The sequence below is a fragment of the Leptonotus elevatus genome, chromosome 19 (assembly GCF_054856555.1).
Source record: "Leptonotus elevatus isolate MCC_2025b chromosome 19, RoL_Lele_1.0, whole genome shotgun sequence".
NCBI lineage: Eukaryota > Metazoa > Chordata > Actinopteri > Syngnathiformes > Syngnathidae > Leptonotus > Leptonotus elevatus.
This window is the reverse complement of record NC_141257.1, coordinates 16,314,348-16,333,450: the sequence shown is the minus strand read 5'-3', so window position 1 is coordinate 16,333,450 and position 19,103 is coordinate 16,314,348. Positions and strand designations below refer to the sequence as shown.

Here is a 19,103-nt window from a genome sequence, read left to right as displayed (position 1 = left end):
GAATAGCCACTATTAAAATGAAAGTTTTACCCAAAATAAACTATTTTTTCTCAATGATTCCATTTAAACCTACGGCTAACTGGTTCCAGTTGTTGGACTCAGCCGTTACAAAATTTTACTGGAAAAAAAAAAGAAGCAAAGATTAGTCTATCTACTCTTCAGAAAAATAAATCCAAAGGAGGTCTAGAGGCACCAAATTTTATGCACTATTATATAGCCAACCAGCTACAATATATTATTTTATGGGCACAACCCAATAGAGATACTAACTGTTGGCTGGAACTAGAACAGAAGGATTGTAATAACCTCAGACTCCTAGATTTACTCTTTATTACAACATCGATTAAGCGCCATAACTGCTTTAAAAATCCAATGATTTCCGCCACCCTGACTGCCTGGTGGAAGGCACTAGAAATGACAAAAGCCAAAGTGGAGCCCAGCGGGCTTTCTCCCCTATGGCATAACCCCGACTTTCAAATTAACAACCAATCGTTTTATTTGAATGTGTGGGAGCAGAAAGGAATTACACATCTCCACCATCTCTTCTCAGATAATATGTTTATATCATATACATCCTTGCTCCAAAAATATAAAATAAAAAACGGAAACTTTTTACATTATTTGCAAGTTAAAAGTATGATAAAGAAACAAATTCCAACACTCCAGGGTACGCTCCAACCGCCTGTTTTAGCTAAAGATATTACCAAGCTTTCTCCGACAACAACAAAAAAACTCTCAAAAATATATAAGTTACTTTCATATACTGATAAAACGTCTTTACCCATCTCAAAATGGGAAACAGACTTGTCTATAGCTCCGGAATCTGTCTTTTGGATTCAAGTTTGTGAAAATGTTTTTAAAATGACAAAACACACAAATTTACAACTTATCCAATATAAAATTATTCACAGAACATACATTACTCAATATATGATGAAGAAAATGGGACTCTCAGACTCCGACATTTGTCTCCAGTGTTTACAAAACACTACAGACACTTATTTTCATGCTTTATGGTTATGTACTCCGGTTATGTGTTTCTGGACTAAAGTCTTAGAAAAACTTTCCGCTGTCTTGGACTGTAGGATACCGTTCTCTCCAAACTTGTGTTTGCTAGGTGACTTAACAACAATTGACTTACCACATAAACAATTTCAATCTATACTTGTAGCCCTTACTATCGCAAAAAAAACAATTCTTGTTAACTGGAAAAATAAACAAACTTTGAATATCGACCAATGGTCTAACCTCCTCATAAATCATATTTTAATGGAAAAAATATCTGCCTCAAATAAAAACCAAATGTCAAAATTTAAAGAAACATGGTCTACGTATATAGAATTTTTTAACCTAAACTTGGATTTTAATTCTGCCTGTTAGCGAGAGCCACAGCAGCGTTATAACTGGCATTGATGTTTCTGTATTAGGCAATTTGTAACTAATGGTTGTGTTTCCATAGTCAGGAACCCGGCTGCTGCCAGCGGGATCGAGCGGATTCACCTCCGATGGGCACCAGGGGTTGATATTCGGATTCACGGCATGCCAGTGGGTTAATTCTGTGGGTGCTGTCCCCCCTGGCGGGGAGTGGGCGGGTCTGCCCCTCTGTTGGCTGCTGGGTGGCGGCTGCGTCTTGGCCGTTCCCTGGGTCTCTTGGGGGGTGCTGCGTTGCGGGGCTTTCCCTGGTGTCGGGGGCGGCGCCGTTCCGGCGCGGTCCGTCGCTCTGGGCCCGGCGACGCGGTTCGGGGCCTGTGGGCCGCCGGGGTGCCCGGTGGTTCCCTCTCCCCTCCCCCTTCCTCCCCCTTGCTGCCTCTCCCTCCTCGCCTCTCCCCGCCCGTCCTCCGCCTCCCTGTCCCCTCTCCCTCGTCGCCCTTCCTCCTCCTCTCCCCCTCTCCTTGCGTCCCTGCCGCTGCCCCCTGCCCTTCTTGTCGTCCCCTTCCCTCCTCCCTTCCCCTTCCCCGGTACGCCTTCCTTCCCCTCCCCTGGGCCGGGGGCTCCATCCATGGCCCGGGTCTCGGTGCTATGGGGGCCGGCGGGGGTGGCTGGGGTTTGGTGTCGTGCCCGCCCCGCTCCGGTGGGCGTCCTGACACCTCGGGCGGGACCCAGTATCCGGGGGGCGAGCCCTATCGCCCCGCCGGACGGGTCCCATATGCCCGCCGGGGTCCTGGTGGGGTAGGTGGGGGCTTGGTGGGCCGGTGCGCCTCCTGCCCCCGCCCGGTTGTGGGGGGCCCCGCTGGTCACACCTCTTAACTCACTACACTAGGTTTGCACAATACACTTTTATAGACATATAGGGCACATAACACACTTTGGGGGGTGGGGTAGGGTGGAAACACCGTCTTCACCCTACAACTCCCCTCCAATTTTAATACACCACACAACTTGTGGGTGGGGGGGGGCTTGTGGGGGTGCCATCGGTTGGGGGCCGCAGTATAGAGCAGTGCTGCGGTCCCCTGTCCGTGTCGCCACCCGCCCCCCCCCCGCCCTATCTATTTTTTTTTAATGCACCACATACACTCAGCAACATGCTTGGGTGGCGGGTGGATCGGAGCGTGGGAATATCATTTCCATCGGCTCCGGTTCACCTGCTCCTAATTTTAATGCACCACACACACACACTTGTATATACACTGGGTGGGGTCACATTCACGGTTTAGGGGTAGAGTTCGCCAGTCCGCAAGCTGGCGGACTCAGTAACAGGGGTTAATTTTCACAAAGAACGCTGGGGTGACGACCGGGGCCTTCCCCCGCTGGGCCTGGGGTTCGGGGGTGTCGGCCGCCCTCCGGTGCCCCCATCTCCCCCTTCTGCCCCCGGTGTTCCGTCCTTCCACACGGCGGGGGGTGGGGTGGGCGCGGCTGCCCTCTCCGCTCCGCTGTCCGGCCCCTCTTCGGCGCCGGTGCCTGGGTGCGGGTGGTCCCCGGGGGCTGGGGGTCGGGGGTTGGGGGGCTGCCGGTTGGTCGGGGTGGGGTCGGGGGGGGCGGCTTTGTTGGGGGGGGTGGTGGTGGGGGTTGCGGGGTGGGGGGGTGCTGGGGGTGGGGGGTGTCTGGGGGATTGGGGGCATGGGGGCGGATGGGGCTGGGTTGGGGTGGGTGGCGGGGGTGGATGGGGGGCGGGGGGTTGTGGGGGGGGGCGGGGGTTGGGGGCCGGTGGGGTGCCTGGTGGGCCTGCAGTGCCCCGTCCTGCTGCGTTGGGCCGGGGGCGCGGGCCGTGTTGGGGCGGGGGGGCGCTCCTGCTCCTGGGTTTGCTCTCCGGCCGGTGGCCCTGGTGGGGCCCGGGGGTCGTCCTTTGGCGCTGCCGCGGCCTGGGGGGCCCTGAGGTGTTGCGCTTGCTCTGTTCCGGCGGGGGTCGACGGCTCCCCTCTTTGGTGGAGATTTTCATGCATGCCAGATCCACCACACCAGCATCTACCGAAACTCAGACACAATCTGTTTCCTCCTCAGGTTATTGAATCGGTGGAGGCTGGTGTCTCGGATCTCACGCGGCTTCGTCTGTCCTTCCTTCCTTTTCTCGGTCTCTCCGTTGGTCTCTTGAGGCCTCCCTGATTTTATGTTTTTTGGATTTGTTGGGGTCTGGATGTTTCTTGGGCTGGGGAGGAGTTCTGGTGGGGGGTGTCTGGTCGGTGCTGGATTTCACCTTCCTTGGTTTTCTTCGGTCCCCTCGGGTCTCCTGGTGTTCGATTTAGGTGAACGGTATGAGATTTTTTTTTTTCTAATAGGTTTTCTGGTGAGCTAACAAACACACGCACGCACGCACGCACGCACGCACACACACATACTCACCCACACACACAAAAAAAAAATGTATGTATGTATGTATGTATATATGTATATATGTATGTATATATGTGTATATATATATATATATATATATTTAAAAAAAAAAAAAAAAAAAAAAAAAAAAAAAAAGAGCAATGATGATGACATTTCCGAATGAACAATACTGAGCTCTTAAAAAAAAACAAAAAACAAATGTGGGTCCCATGTTGTTTTAATTAGGAAATTTATCACCTCTGTTAAGACCGTTTGTCTTTTCTTGTTTTTGTATTCTTTAATTATTTTATCATTTTAGTTCTTGTTTTATTTCCTATCACTGTAGTTAGTTTTGCTTCTTTTAAGTTCCAAGTAGATTTTCCCAAAAAGGTTAGAAAATAAATGCAAATCAAAACCAGATTGTTTACTGTGTGTGTTTCATCAATCTAAAGTAACCTCTAAGCTGAATAAAGAACTCACAAAATTGTATAAAGGGTAAAGCCTTCATATTCATGACTGATTCAACGAGGTTCCCATCTGTTATCCTGATAAAACTACAAAAAATAGATGTGGTGCTCCGCAGGCGAGATTCAAAATTAATTTAAATATTAAGTTGAGTCAGGCAGCACGGTGGCTGACTGGTTAGCACGTCCGCCTCCCAGTGCAGCGGACGTGAGATCGAGTCAATTGATTATTAATTTAATAATTAACAATTATTGATTTAATATTTAATTGGACCGATTTCCCATACAATAGAATAGTGTGAAAGTAAATGTAATAAGTTGAAGCACTGCAAGAAGACGCCGTCAGTCAAGTGGCTCGTCATCCAAACCTGACTCAAATAGATTGTGTGCGGGAGGTAGACAAAAACAGCGTAGCTAAAGTTAAAAAAAAGGTTTTTTTAAATGTCAGATTTGGTTTGACCACCTTTTACTAATGTCATGTCAGTATCACAGCAATCAGTGGATCGTTTCTAATCACAACATTTATGAACATCTCCCAATTGATTCTCACTCACTCTATTTGGTTTCTGGATATCTTTAGAGAGTCACCTGCAGTGAATTTAGCACCCTTATTATATGCATGCTCTGTTTTATTAGAGCCCGAGCAGCTACCGTGCGAGGTCCCTATTGTTTTTCATTCGTATTATTATTAGGGCCCGAGCAGCAACCGCTGCGAGGTCCCTTCTTGTTTTTGTAAGAATTATTATTATTATCACTGTGGTCATTCTTTTTGCCCATTTGCCAACAGTTTTCATCCGATTTACTTCTAACTTGGCATGGACCATCTCAAGACATGGGACAACAACTGGGGAAAAAAATCTTGACTTTTTGAAATACTATATGACGGGGGCGGGCGGGGTCTCAAATTTTGCCTTTAATATTTCCTTTATTAAAAAAGAGGAAAAAGCGGAGTGATTAAGCATTTGCCTAATAACTAAGCTGTACAAGCTCCAAAAAATCAAAAACTTCTCATGCATCTTAATAGCCACGGCCTGAAAACATCTATATGATAATATTCGGTTATACATGTAGCGCCACCGAGTGGTGACAAGAAATGTCATACTTTACATTTTTATCTATTGTGCCGAGCCCGTTTGAGGGATCCAGTTAAAATGTTGTCAGAAAAGCCTTAAATGTTGATCATGCCCAACACCAAATATTATAACTTTCAACACTAAATATTGGAACTTCTCGCCAAAGGGCGTGGCCGTTATGGTGCCGTGAAGTCTGATGATTCACCGTGATAATAAAAGCTGCGTTAACTTGACCCAGATGATCCTATCTTCTCAAAATTTCACACATTTGATGAGAGTCCAGGTCTGAATAAATCTACGAACTTATATTTATTCGTACTGATAGCGCCACCTACTGAAAAAAAAATAACTACATTTGTTTCTTCTACTTTTTTCTCCAACCACGTTAACTGGATCTGCCTCATATTTGCTCAGAAGAGTGTTTAGGCCTTCATGATGTCATAACACGAAGTTTGTGAGTTTTCGCGAATCGCTGTGATGGCGGCAAGTTACTGTTCGCCAAGAAAACGGCAATTTTGAGGGCCTAAACATGCACAGAAACTCATGAAACTTGGCACACATATCTGGCCTGGCAAAATGAGCAATATTTTATAATGTATTGTGCGATTTTTACATAAATTACTCACTAGCGCCCCCTAGAATTTTTTAACAAAGCAGCCCTGGTTGTACGTTTAAGCAAGATCTACAAAAAAAAAAAAAAAGGTATTTGAGGGAGCCCAAAACCTACAGAAAAGTCTCTTGGACCCATATGCTTAAACGAACAGGAAGTGAGCTACGAATTTTTGAATATACGATTTTTGCCAATTTTTTAACATTTACAGGGGGCATACTCTTGCTCATTTCTCCTACACGTTTGTACCGATTGACTTAAATCTTGGCCTGGACCATGTCAAGACTTGGGCCATCAACAGAGGGAAAAAATCTTGAGTTTTCTAAATACTATATGACGGAGGCGAGGCATCATATTTTGTGCATCATATTTCCTTCGCAATGAAAGACAAAATGAGTAATAACTCCCCGGTACATGCTCCAAAAAAATCCCAAACTTCACTTACATGTTTATAGTCATGACCTGAAGGTATCTCTATGACAATAGTCGGTTATAAATATAGCACCACCTAGCCCTTGGGCCGACAAAAAAAACTTATGACACCTAAGGTATTTTGTCCCAAATTTGGATACTTTTTGTAAGTGTGATAACTGTCATTTATGAATTTTTTTTTTTTACTTTCCACCACTCAAAATGTTCAGTGACATCAGAACAATCCATACATATGCACTTTTATTTATTATGCCCTCTATGGACAATAAAAGCAATATTGTGCTATGAGTAAAACTAAATATGATGCGTGCTATAATATATATATATATATACATATATATATATACATATATATATATATATACATATATATACACACACACTTTTGAAACAATGCCAATGGGGGAAACTCATTGCCAAAAAATAAAATAGGACGCTGATTTTTGAGGGTCTTATCATTGACCAAAAAGCTTTAAACACTCATAACACCTGGCAAAAAAATGTCCATATGCAAAGGTTTATTATGCCATTTTCAATGAAATTTTGCTTCCAATGTGCCACTACACCAACGTGCCAGTACTCCAACCTGCAAGTACCCCAAAGTGGCCGGGGCTGCGAGGGCCCTTTATAGCTGCCCACAGCTCTAGTTATTTATTTATTTTCTCAACACAGTTGCTTTCCCCACCTCTTCTGCAGCAGCTTCTGACAGGAGCCCCTCTCTCTGTGCACAAGTGACATGGAAGTAGGACCGACACATTCCTGCATCACAGCTGATGCACACTCCAGTCCTGGCAAAGCGGTTATCTTCGCAGAAACTGCATTCCTAAAAAATATATCACTTGTGTTTCAATACATTCAAACAAACAAAATGCCCACTGATATATATTCTGGTGATGTTTGTCCAAAAGGTATTATATAAGATAAAAGTACAACGGTGAATTAATTTACTTACAGTCAGCCTATCGAGGTCGCCATGAATATTTGCCCTATTAAATACTAATACCAACTCCAAGCAAATTCCGTTGTTCTGTACTTGAGATGTGTGCAATGACAATACATTTGATTCCATTCCATTATAGTTCTCAATGAAATGGTTTAATCTTGTAAAAGAGTTTTTCAATTATTTTTTAACATTGAGGAAGAAGTAAAATTGGTGGTTAGTTTGAAAAAGTGTGCTCATCTCCATTTTTATAGTGACCTTGGCTGCTTTCATTGATTTGAAGAAGATACCAGTTTGAAATTGATTGCAAATTTGGTTTGGGCACCTTTTACTAATGTCATGTCAATATCACAGCAATCAGTGGATCTCTTTTAACCACTACATTTATGAACATCTACCAATTCATTCTGACTCACTATATTCGGTTTCTGGATAATATCCACCTCCATGCCAACCCTTTGAACAATTTATTTTGCTAAATTTAAACATTTTAAAAATAGTAAAAAGTCATTAAACTTGTTTGCAGTTTGTTTTGTTTTTTTAGATGTGGTTGAAACTGATTAATTATTTTTAATGTAATAGTTAGGGCAGGGGTGCTCAAATTCTGTCCTCAAGAGCCCCTATCCAGCCTGTTTTCCATGTTTCTCTCCACTAACACACCTTATTCATGATCAGGATCGTTATCAGGCTTCTGCAAAACTTGCTGACGAGCTGTTCATTAGATTCAGCTGTGCTGAAAACATGGAAAACAGGCTGGAGAGGCGCTCTCGGACCAAACTTGAGCACCCCTGGGTTAGGGTAACCAGATTAACCAGGAGCACTTTTCTTGTGCCCTTTAGATTGAGTTAGAAAATCTTCGTGCCTATTCCCATGGTTTAGATTATTTTTCTACTAAAATAATAATAATAATAATAATAAAATAAAATAAATTTTAATATTTATTTGGGTTGTCTATAGTCAGGTTTCCATCCAATTGTTTCGAATTTTTTAAGCAAATTTACTGAAAATGTGCAAACGGACATGCGACTTATGCCCGTTTCCCTCTGTTCTTCTTTTGCGAATATTGAGAGGGGACTCAGCTGCTGTAGGTAGCGGTATACACCATAGAGACGTAATCCACCAGTCATTTAAAAGAGGAAGAAGACCAGGAAGTGACTGCGCGATGACGTCTTGCTTTTGTAATTCTTGATAAACAGTAGCATTTCTTTGCCGTTTTCCATCTAAAATAGCATTAATATTCGCTTCTTTAATTAATTCAAAAAAGATTTCTGTTTCGTCGCCCCCCAAAAAATACCTTACTCTATCGCCCGACATTGCTTTGGGACTACAAACGTACGTGTGACGTAATATCCGGTAAAAACGTGTGATGTGTATCCAGTCTTGCCAGCGGTTATTTGCAAAACCTGTTTCCATAGCCAAAACTCTCATTTTACTTTTTTCGACACGCTTCAAATCCACCCCCTCCAAGCATAAAAACTTGTGGGCGAATTTTGGGCCGTTTTTCGAATTCTAGTGTTTCCATTCATTTTTATTTTCACATTTGTTAGATTAATGTATCTTAATTCTCCCATATTTAGTCTTTTATTTATTGTAAAGCATTTATTTAACCTTGTGAATTTATTTGTTTGAACTGTTTGAGTTGGAATCACAAAGATTCAACAGAAGACAGGAAATGTGCAGTCACGAAGCTTCAACCGAAGACAAATGGTCGGATGGTTGAGAAACTTTTAGTGTTTGAAGTAAAGATGTCCTTGATAAAAATTTAATTATGGAATAACAGTACAATAACAGTACTGTTCAACCAAATTGTATATTCTGGTTGAAATTTACACTAGAAGGAAGATATATACCACAAGGATATTTTGAATGTCTCACAATACCCTCTCAAGCAATTATAAATCGCTTGGGTACATTTGAAAGTCAGATTTTGACTTGCATGGACGACATTGTTTTTATGGCATAAAAAAAAAAAAGAATTGACCTGTGAGAAAAAGACAAAACAAAACAAAACTTTAATTTACAAAAAACAATATTGGTATATATAAGGTTATATTACACTTTTGTGCAACAAGGGTTAATATTTAGGCTATGTTTTAACTGTAAAGTGGTTATTATGGAGACCCAATGAAAAAAGAAGCAATTTTGTCAGCCCTAAGATTTCAAACAAAACACAATGATATCTTAAATCCAGGAGTGGTATTATGACCCGTTGTGAGCTTTTGTTGTTTTTGATTATGCTATTTTAAAATGAAACTAGAAAAATTTCCGCGGAAATTTTGAATGGGCCTGCTAACTCTTGCAACTCTTTTCAATGAGCTGAACAGTTTAAAATTTCAACCATTGAAATCGCTCAAGAAATGCGCAAGTTAACCATAATCTACTAAAAGTATTACTGCCCCTTTAAGAAACATGCACATTCACGCACACACATTTGATTTTAACTAACATTTCAATGAGCTGAACAGTTTAAAATGTAAACCATTGAAATCGCTCAAGAAATGTGCAAGTTAACCATAATCAAGATCAAATAAAGTATCTTACTGTCCCTTTAAGAAATATGCACATTCACGCACACACATTTGATTTTAACCAACATTTCAATGAGCTGAACAGTTTAAAATTTCAACCATTGAAATCGCTCAAGAAATGTAAAAGTTAACCATAATCAAGATCAAATAAAGTATCTTACTGTCCCTTTAAGAAATATGCACATTCACGCACACACATTTGATTTTAACCAACATTTCAATGAGCTGAACAGTTTAAAATTTAAACCATTGAAATCGCTCAAGAAATGTAAAAGTTAACCATAATCAACAGTATGTTACTGCCCCTTTAAGAAACATGCACATTCACGCACACACATTTGATTTTAAGTAACATTTCAATGAGCTGAACAGTTTAAAATTCAAACCATTGAAATCGGTCAAGAAATGTGGAAGTTCACCATAATCAACATCAACTAAAACATGCACATTCACGCACACACATTTGATTTTAAGTTGTTAGGACACGTCACGCACCAACATTCCATTGATTTGTATAGGATTACGCTCACCTCAAACAAAAGCCTCTCACGACTTAACGGTTGAAGATGCAGATTCCAGAAATGACTCGTTAGAACGGCAAGGGTGTGGGGAACGCGAGCATGTTCTCAGTTTTTTAATCGGATGAAAAATGACCAAATGAGAGCAGGTTGAAAACTTATGATTGATCGAAAATGAAGAGGGGAAAACGGCGAAAATAACATTGAAAAGAGATCAAAATAGTGCGACTTTTCCTCGCTTAAAGTGAAAATAAAGGTACTAAATGACACCTTAGCCAAATAAAACTTAGTTTTTCAGAAAGCAGAGGCTTGTGGCTACAAAATGTGCAAATTTGATGTCTAGTGAGCAAAGATTGTGGCCATGGTGACGAGTTGAAGTGAAACTTGAAATCAATTTTTTCCCTGTCTACACTCTGTTTCTTAATTGGTCCGCTCTAGCCCATGCAATACACACCAATGGGATAAAGGATATTTCACTCACTGTCTTTGAACCCGCACAGGGGGGAGAGCTTTCATTCCTTAACATTTTTTTTGACACTGAGCTAAAGATGACAAAAATTCCAACAAAATGAGCTAATTTTTACATCGGTCGGTTAACGTATGCGCGCGCAGCGTGTCTTGGAAAAAGGTGCTTGAATGATCTATTTCGGTTTCCCATTCATTCCTATGGGACTTTATTTGGGAGTTTTTTGGGAATAGCGTCGCCATGGTAACTGGGAATTCTTATAAAAATAATAGCGCAGCGAGTCAGATCGAGCCGCATCGTTTGATACCTCATTTGTCCCGGTGCGATCTACGGTTTGGGCCGCATTTTTGCGGAAAAGTCGGTGGAATAAAATATAAAAAAAATAAATATTAGAAAAATTCCCGCGGAAATTTTGAATGGGCCTGCTAACTCTTGCAACTCTTTTCAATGAGCTGAACAGTTTAAAATTTCAACCATTGAAATCGCTCAAGAAATGTGCAAGTTAACCATAATCAAGATCAAATAAAGTGTCTTACTGTCCCTTTAAGAAATATGCACATTCACGCACACACATTTGATTTTAACCAACATTTCAATGAGCTGAACAGTTTAAAATTTAAACCATTGAAATCGCTCAAGAATTGTAAAAGTTAACCATAATCAAGATCAAATAAAAGTATCTTACTGCCCCTTTATGAAACATGCACAATCACGCACACACATTTGATTTTAACTTGATCGAAAATGAAGAGGGAAAAACGGCGAAATTAACATGGAGGGGATAGGCGCGAAAGTCCAACTTCTCCTCGCTTAAAGTGAAAATAAAGGTAGTAATTGACACCTTAGCCAAATAAAACTTAGTTTTTCAGAAAGCAGAGGCTTGTGGCTACAAAATGTGCGAATTTGATGTCTAGTGAGCAAAGATTGTGGCCATGGTGACGAGTTGAAGTGAAACTTTTGGAAATAGATTTTTTGGTTCCCGTCACTGAAGCCTTAATTAGTCACACTCTAAAAAGGCTACTTTCACCCCTTCGCTCACTGTCTTTGAACCCGCACAGGGGGGGGAGCTTTCATTCCTTAATTTTTTTTTGACACTGAGCTAAAGATGGGAAAAATTCCAACAAAATGAGCTAAAATTCATATCGGTCGGTTAACGTATGCGCGCGCAGCGTGTCTTGGAAAAAGGTGCTTTATTGGGGTTGATCTCTTTCGGTTTCCCATTCATTCCTATGGGACTTTTTTTGGGACTGTTTTGGGAATAGCGTCGCCATGGTAACTGGGAATTCTTAGAAAATAATGCCGCACCGAGTCAGATCGAGCCGCATCGTTGGATACCTCATTCGTGCCGGTGCAATCTACGGTACGGGCCGCATTTTTGCGGAAAAATCGTGGAAGATGATATAATAATAAACGCAACAATAAACCCTTTTTTCTAGGATAGTAATATGTGCCTGCTTGCTCTGCTTAGCAAGCCCATAATAAACCCATTTTTCTAGGATAGTAATATGTACCTGCTTTGCTACGCAGCAGTCCCATAATAACCTCCACGGGTTAATTTTGGGGCTGCGCAATTACTGCGCGAGTTGGGTGGATAATTATGCTTAGATTACAATGCCACTCCTGAAATTGAATTGAGACACCAATGATAAAGACAATGTCTGACAAATTTTGATGGATAGATAAATGTGAAAAATGCAGTTTGTGAATTTAATTGAACAATGGCAGTATTGGCTTTACCAAAACATTAGAAAGCCATTTGAGCAGACAGTTAATTGCTGATATAGTTACGACTTTAGTTTTGTTTAGAAAACATGAAGTAGAACTTAAGCCAGTATCATATACCGGTATTCATTGTTTACAAGATGATTAATATGCATGGTGGCTTTATTATAACTACATATAACTTTGGAAAATGTATTACATTAAACTTAGCAATATGGTTGTAAACAACACAAGATGTAGTATGATACAATTAGTTTTAAAAATGCCTGACTGTGAGTCTATTATGGGCAGACCTCAAAATTCTGCCCGTCCAAGACATATAAACTACAGTGTTCTTTCGCAAATTAGGGCCCGAGCAGTAACGGCTACAAGGTCCCTATTGTTTTTGTAATTATGCAGTTGCTTTTTTTAAATCTTGCTGATTTTGTGGATTTTTTGTAAAAGCGTGTAATTTTTAAGAAAAATAAAGGATGTTAACCCAGTGATACACGAGGGAACACTGTAGTGCACCAATTGGAAAAATGAAAACCTTCTGTAAAATTAAGGTGTTATTAATAATTAATTATATGTAGTGAAAGTTTAAGTGGACAGTAACTTTGAGTTATTAGCCATGAATGTCTCAACAGGGGGGATATGGTAAACATGGTAACACTTTACTACATATAATTTTTCTATGTTTTTAATTTTTGGATGATTGTAGAACTTTTGTTATGTATGGATTTGATGTTTCTAACATTCTACAATTTTCGTTAGTGTGTATGGATTTTATTGAATTGAACAAAAGTTAGAAAATGTGAATATTACCAAGTACTGATACCATTTTAAAATGAGTTGAAATTGTTCCAGCAAAACACATTATGGACATTATTATTATGGCAAAAGCACTGTGTAAATTGTTCATGTCTATATGGCATACTAGTTATTTTGATTAACGAATGAAAGTTACTTTGTAAGTCACATTGTTAAAAAAATAATAATATTAATAATAATAATAAGAAGAAGAGGAATAAATACAAGACCAAGGCATTAAGATTATGGTCAGATAGTTTGGAAAATTGTAAAAGGAACAGGGAAGTTTAGTCCGTTTGAAATTTTGTGTAGTAGACTATTTAATTTGCCTATTGTAATTAACCTGTTAAGTAAAGCAGATGAAATAAATTGATTTAGTAACTGAGGAGATTGTTAAAAGAAGAGGAAGTGAAAATGTTTAATCAAATGCCAGACGACTCTCTGCCTCTGCAGGAAGGCCAACCTCCCATCAAGAGTTGTGCCTGGTTTTGGTCAAAGGTCCAGCCCAAGGCGGGAAGGTCCTTGTAAGTGTTGTTGATGACCCCGAAGGCTGTGAAGATCGCTGAACGACCCTCCTTTCTTTTGTTTTAATTTTTGTTTTGGGGGCTATCTTGAGGCGGAGGAGAGACAGCTGGCTGAACTAACGCTGAATATTACATACAGAAACATTGGACAATATACACACATTAGAGGAACAACACATTGATTGCACTTGAAGGACAACACTTTGGATTAAATTGTTGTGATGATTATTTTACCAATATGGTTTTTATGATGGAAAGAAAAAATATGATGTTATGCTCTATGATTGGTAATATTTTGCCTATTTAACAAATACAAGGTATTGGTATGTTTTAAATGATCCTACTGTTGAAAATCTAACTGAAGTGACTGATAGGCGATATGAGAATTTGAGCAAATATGTGATAAAAATGGGGGAAATGTTAGATTAATGTATCTTAATTATCCAATATTTAGTCTTTTATTTATTGTAAAGCATTTATTCAACCTTGTGAATTTATTCAATATTGTGACCTCTGTTTGAACTGTGAGTTGGAGTCACTGCAGTCACAAAGCTTCAACAGAAGACAAGAAATGTGCAGTCACGATGCTTGAAGACAAATGGTCGGATGGTTGAGAAACTTTTAGTGTTAAAGGATGTCTGCATTGTTGCCTGTGTAATGATTTTTTGTAAATGATTGTCACATTGCTGCTACGTGCTTCCCCAAACCCCTCAGAGCAGTAATGTCCATGTGATAACCCAATAAAAGGAGGAGGAACGACAGAGTGTGTCACAATGGGCAAGAGACTGTGATCTGCACATCTCTGTTCATTCTCCTGGCCAGTAATTAGAATATAAATCTCTTGTCTTCCTTCCGTGTCTGTTTATTAAATGTTCTAGGTTAAATGAAACTGACAGCATTTCTTGAAAATTCGATTAAAAATAGGTGGATGGAAACCCAATTTATGTAAGATTTTAAATTTAATCAATCTGAAGGGGAAACAAATCAGAAAACAGAAAAGGGGCAAATACGAACTGGACATTAAAATGGAAAAAATACTTGCCTTGGCCCCATATTTTGAATAATTCATCTCAGTGAGAGTTACTGGTCGTAGTTTATCGATGTCTCCAAATGCAACCCCAGGAACATAAAGTGCACAGACCACATGCACCCATCTAAAAAGATTAAAAAACAAAAACAAAATTGCTGAAATTTATGAAGATAAGAAACTACACATACAAGTTTAACTCGTTCCGTGAATGAGTTTGTAACTCAATTTAGTAATATCTCAAACTGTGAGTGTCATGTGAGGCTGTGCAGAAGTTGTGGCATTCGCTGCTGCCATTTTGCAGCGATTTATTTGAAGCTCACTCATAACTGAAATTTCGTCTCACAAGATTTTTTTTTAGTATTATTTTTAAAAAAAAAAGAGCAACAAGTTATAACTCAGAAAACAAGTCATTAAGTCAAGGTAACACTGCACAGTAAATTCTGTAGAGTAAATTTGACTTATTCAGAGTGGGACCAAATAGACTCAGTTTTCGAGTAATATTTACCCTTAGAAGAGAGTAAAATAAAGAATTGGAAAAACATAAATAAACGTCATTTAAGGGTTGAGGAACGAACTCACGACTTTCAGCTTGGGAGACAGCCGATCTACAAAAACAATATTTTTGGTCTCTTGGAAATAAGCAAACAGTAGGCTGAGTGAGTTCGTTCCTCAACCCTTGAGTGACTTTTTTTTCAAATCTTTATTTTACTCTCTTCCAAGTGTAAATCTTAGCCTACTCTAACACTGAGTCTACAGAATTGACTGTGTGTCTATTAGAATCGTTTTTTTTTTTATATTCTTATTGACCCAGAAACACTTATTAATTTATTATCTAGTGTTTTTTATTACAGTGAATATGTTTGAAATGCAGTGAGGTGAATTAGTTCAATATTATTTAAATTTACAAAATGTACTGCAATTCTAATAGAATTGTTAGAATCCAATTACGCACTTGGAAATTGGAGTTGATCAAGTAATTTTCCGCTGATCGGTATCGGCTAAAAAAAAGATCAGATTGATTTTTCTTAAAATAATCCTGGATAATCATCAAATAGCTCAGCATTTGATTACACAATGTAACATTTCAGGATTTTTAGTGATTGCACTTTATCACTGACAGTAACACAGACAGCTTTTGGGCAGCAAATTGTGTATGTGCAGGGACAGTGTTCTCTGTAGTGGGCAATGCAAGGCTTCTTGAGCAAAAAAAAAAATAGTGTGTCGGTGGGGTGCTTGGTGGGCCTGCCGTGCCCCATTCTGCTGCGTTGGACTTGGGGCGCGGGCCATGTTGGGATGGGGTTGGTGAAAGATTCTGGTTGGTAACCCGGTGGGTAGTAGGTGATGTCTGGTCGGTGCTGGATTTCACTTTTCTTTCTTTTCTTTGATCCTTCCTCGGGTCTTCTGACAACTTCATGACTCTAGCTGGATTCTGAAGTATCCGGTTTAGGTGAACGGTATGGGATTTTTAATAGGTTTTAGGTGAATTAATGAGCACACACTCACACATGCACATAATCACGCACATACAAAAAAGAAAATGAGAAGAAAAAAGAAAAGAAAAGAAAAGAAAAAAAAAAGCAATGATGAAATGTCGAATCCCTAAGATTACCAAATGAACAATACTGAGCTCTCTCAGTAGAAAAATAAAAAAGAAGAGGCAATTAATCAACTGTTTTTTGTAGATGATCGGTGTCGAGCACTAAGCAAACAACTCCACATTATTAATAGAATTAATACACATACTTTTACATAACAATGGATTTGAGACATGCCTACATTTAAAAACTTGAAAAATATATTCAAAAGGGGCTTTTCCACCACCGGAACTTTTGGAGAACTTTTCAATTTACCTTGGTAAAATTCAGTTTGCACGTTTTTCCACCAACAACAATTTCCGGGGTAATTAAATTCCCCAGGGGGCATCCGAATACTATCTCAGCAGCAGGGTCTTGCTGAGCCAGGCTGGAACTTTGAGGGGGCGGGCTGCACTGACCAAGGCTGATTGGTTGGTAAAATTTGGAGGTGTGTTGTTTTTTTTTACATCGGCTGGGCTCATCAAACTCATACGTCATTAAACTCGTTTGAATTAATTACAAAGAACTCTAAGACGCTGTGGAAACACAATTACAAATTCCCTGCGGAACTTTTACAACCAAGAACTCCCTTTACCAAGAACTCAAAGATCCTGGGCTTGTTGGTGTAAAAGCAGCTATAGTTTTTGGTTTCCCCAGACTCACAAACCAGTTTGGTGTCATGCAATTTCAAATGCAGATTAAAGCCAAAGTCCAATATAGAGATATGCATCTCTAGCAAGCAGCCGCTTCACAGTTTAATTTGCTGTGTTTTTCATGCTCTACTGAAGTAGTAAATTTGAGTGCAGGCTGGCTAAGGAGCACTATCAGCGATAACGTGGCTGAAGTTTCTACGCTTCACATAACACACTCTTCTCTTATTCCCTTTATTTCACTATCTCTCCTCTCCCTCCTCTCATTCCTCTACCAGCCTTCTCCCTAAGTCAATTTTCTTTTCTGCAACTGAACATAAGTACAATTCAGATAACCTTTGGAAGACTATACCATTTATATTTGATTCTGCTTACATTTCATTTGCTACCTCTGGCATCTCACCAAATGGGTCTCTCTGCCACTGTACCCTACCTCCCAGCATCTGTCTCTTTGAAGATACCATCCTGGTTGGGGCAAAGCTCGCAGCTTGGCATCACTCCATTTTTACAGGCATCACAAAACCAAGGTTCTGTTGAGTTCTCTGATGCCGAGCTCATTATAGAGTCACTCTCACCATCAACACCATAACACCCTGAAAATGCAGAAAATATTTTACATCTTTTTTAAATCACAACACATTCTAAAATTTGTGTTTCTCTTTGTATTGAAGTAAATAATAGATAATTGTTTTCATTTTACTATTTACTTTGGTTCACTACTTTTCAGTGTGCAAAGCATGTGCAAACACGAAAGTCAATCTGTGATGATCAATCTTATTTTAAACTACTCTTGGTCAAAACCTGCCAATCTAGTGTGACACTGCAGATTTACTAATTATTTGATCAAATAAATTAAGTCTAACAGAAGCAAGAGAAGCAAAATCTGTCTCCGAATTTTCTGAGGTAATTGATCCTATTGCTATGGTGATGTGGTTGCTATGGTAGCTATTACAGCGGTGAGATTGGCCGTCATTACAAATGAGGGCAAAATGCAGAAGGCTGCCTCTGCTGGGGAGATAACACTAACTTCTAATTCAGTCAACTACCCTTCAGGCATTTTGGGCAATGAGAAACTCGCACAAATCAAAAACGTAGTTTTCTACATGCCCACTGGGTGCTTTGCTAGAGTAAGACGGCCCATCAAAGGCAAGAATTGCAGCATGGTCATTTATTCATCTCTACATTTTATTTGGTGACTGGATGGTCCTTTCTGATAGAAACATGTGCAATGTCTCAATGTGCCCTTTTTTTTTTTTACTGACTCATAAGGTTGCAATGGGCTCTCAACGACGGCAGACGTTCTTTACTCAGCTCCCTCATATAATTTCCGGCTTTCTGGCTGTTTTGTGCTGTTCTGTCCACAATCTATCACTATCAGCGTGGAATGGCCAAAAAACAGTTACAGATCATTTCTGCTGAGTCTTACTTTTTTGGCCAAAATATGAACCAGATCTGCAGCAGATGCTAAAAAAGTTGGCAATAGATCCGTATATGAGTAGCATTCCTGATGTTTCGGAGCACTTCACGGGTGTAAGAGAACAATTACATATTTAATCGATCAATTAATAGAAATTAAGTGCAAATAAGAGCATCTTACCTTCGTGCACAGTAACACCACAATTGTCACACTGAATGATCTCATCTGCATCTTCGCTATTGTCTCCGAGGCAAACTGAGCAAATGAGTATGTGCTGAGCGCTCCAGGTCTGGGACCGATCTAGCAAGGCATCCTGTTAAAAACAAACAAAAAAAAGGTCAACTATAGCGCTAAAAAACTCTTCCAATCACAACTTCAACTTAAAAATCCCATACCCATGTCGCACTGTCGTTAAAATCACTGGGAAGCAGGTGGGTCAGAGCGGGGGGGATATAATTTCTAGGGATGCTCCAATCCGATACGTGGATCAGGTATTGGCCCAGATATTGAGAAAGAAAATGGTTCTGGTATTTGTCAAAATGGTCCCGATCGACACCCCGATCCACAGAGGATTATCTCCAAGGCGCGCGCATGTTCACATCTCCAGTGACGAGGTGAA

At 40.0% G+C, this 19,103-nt stretch overlaps 1 protein-coding gene across 3 annotated transcripts in view; it reads right to left on the bottom strand.

Moving 5' to 3' along the window:
- phf14 (PHD finger protein 14) overlaps positions 1–19,103 on the bottom strand; it is a 157,751-nt gene that overhangs the window by 125,451 nt on the left and 13,197 nt on the right. For all 3 annotated transcript variants that reach the window (XM_086062105.1, XM_086062106.1, XM_086062107.1), the window contains exons 4-7: positions 18,665–18,797; positions 17,501–17,660; positions 14,856–14,967; positions 7,012–7,149 (exon numbers count right to left, since the gene is read on the bottom strand). In XM_086062105.1, coding sequence (XP_085918231.1) covers positions 7,012–7,149; positions 14,856–14,967; positions 17,501–17,660; positions 18,665–18,797 — 543 coding nt within the window. The remainder of the gene's footprint in view (positions 1–7,011; positions 7,150–14,855; positions 14,968–17,500; positions 17,661–18,664; positions 18,798–19,103) is intronic.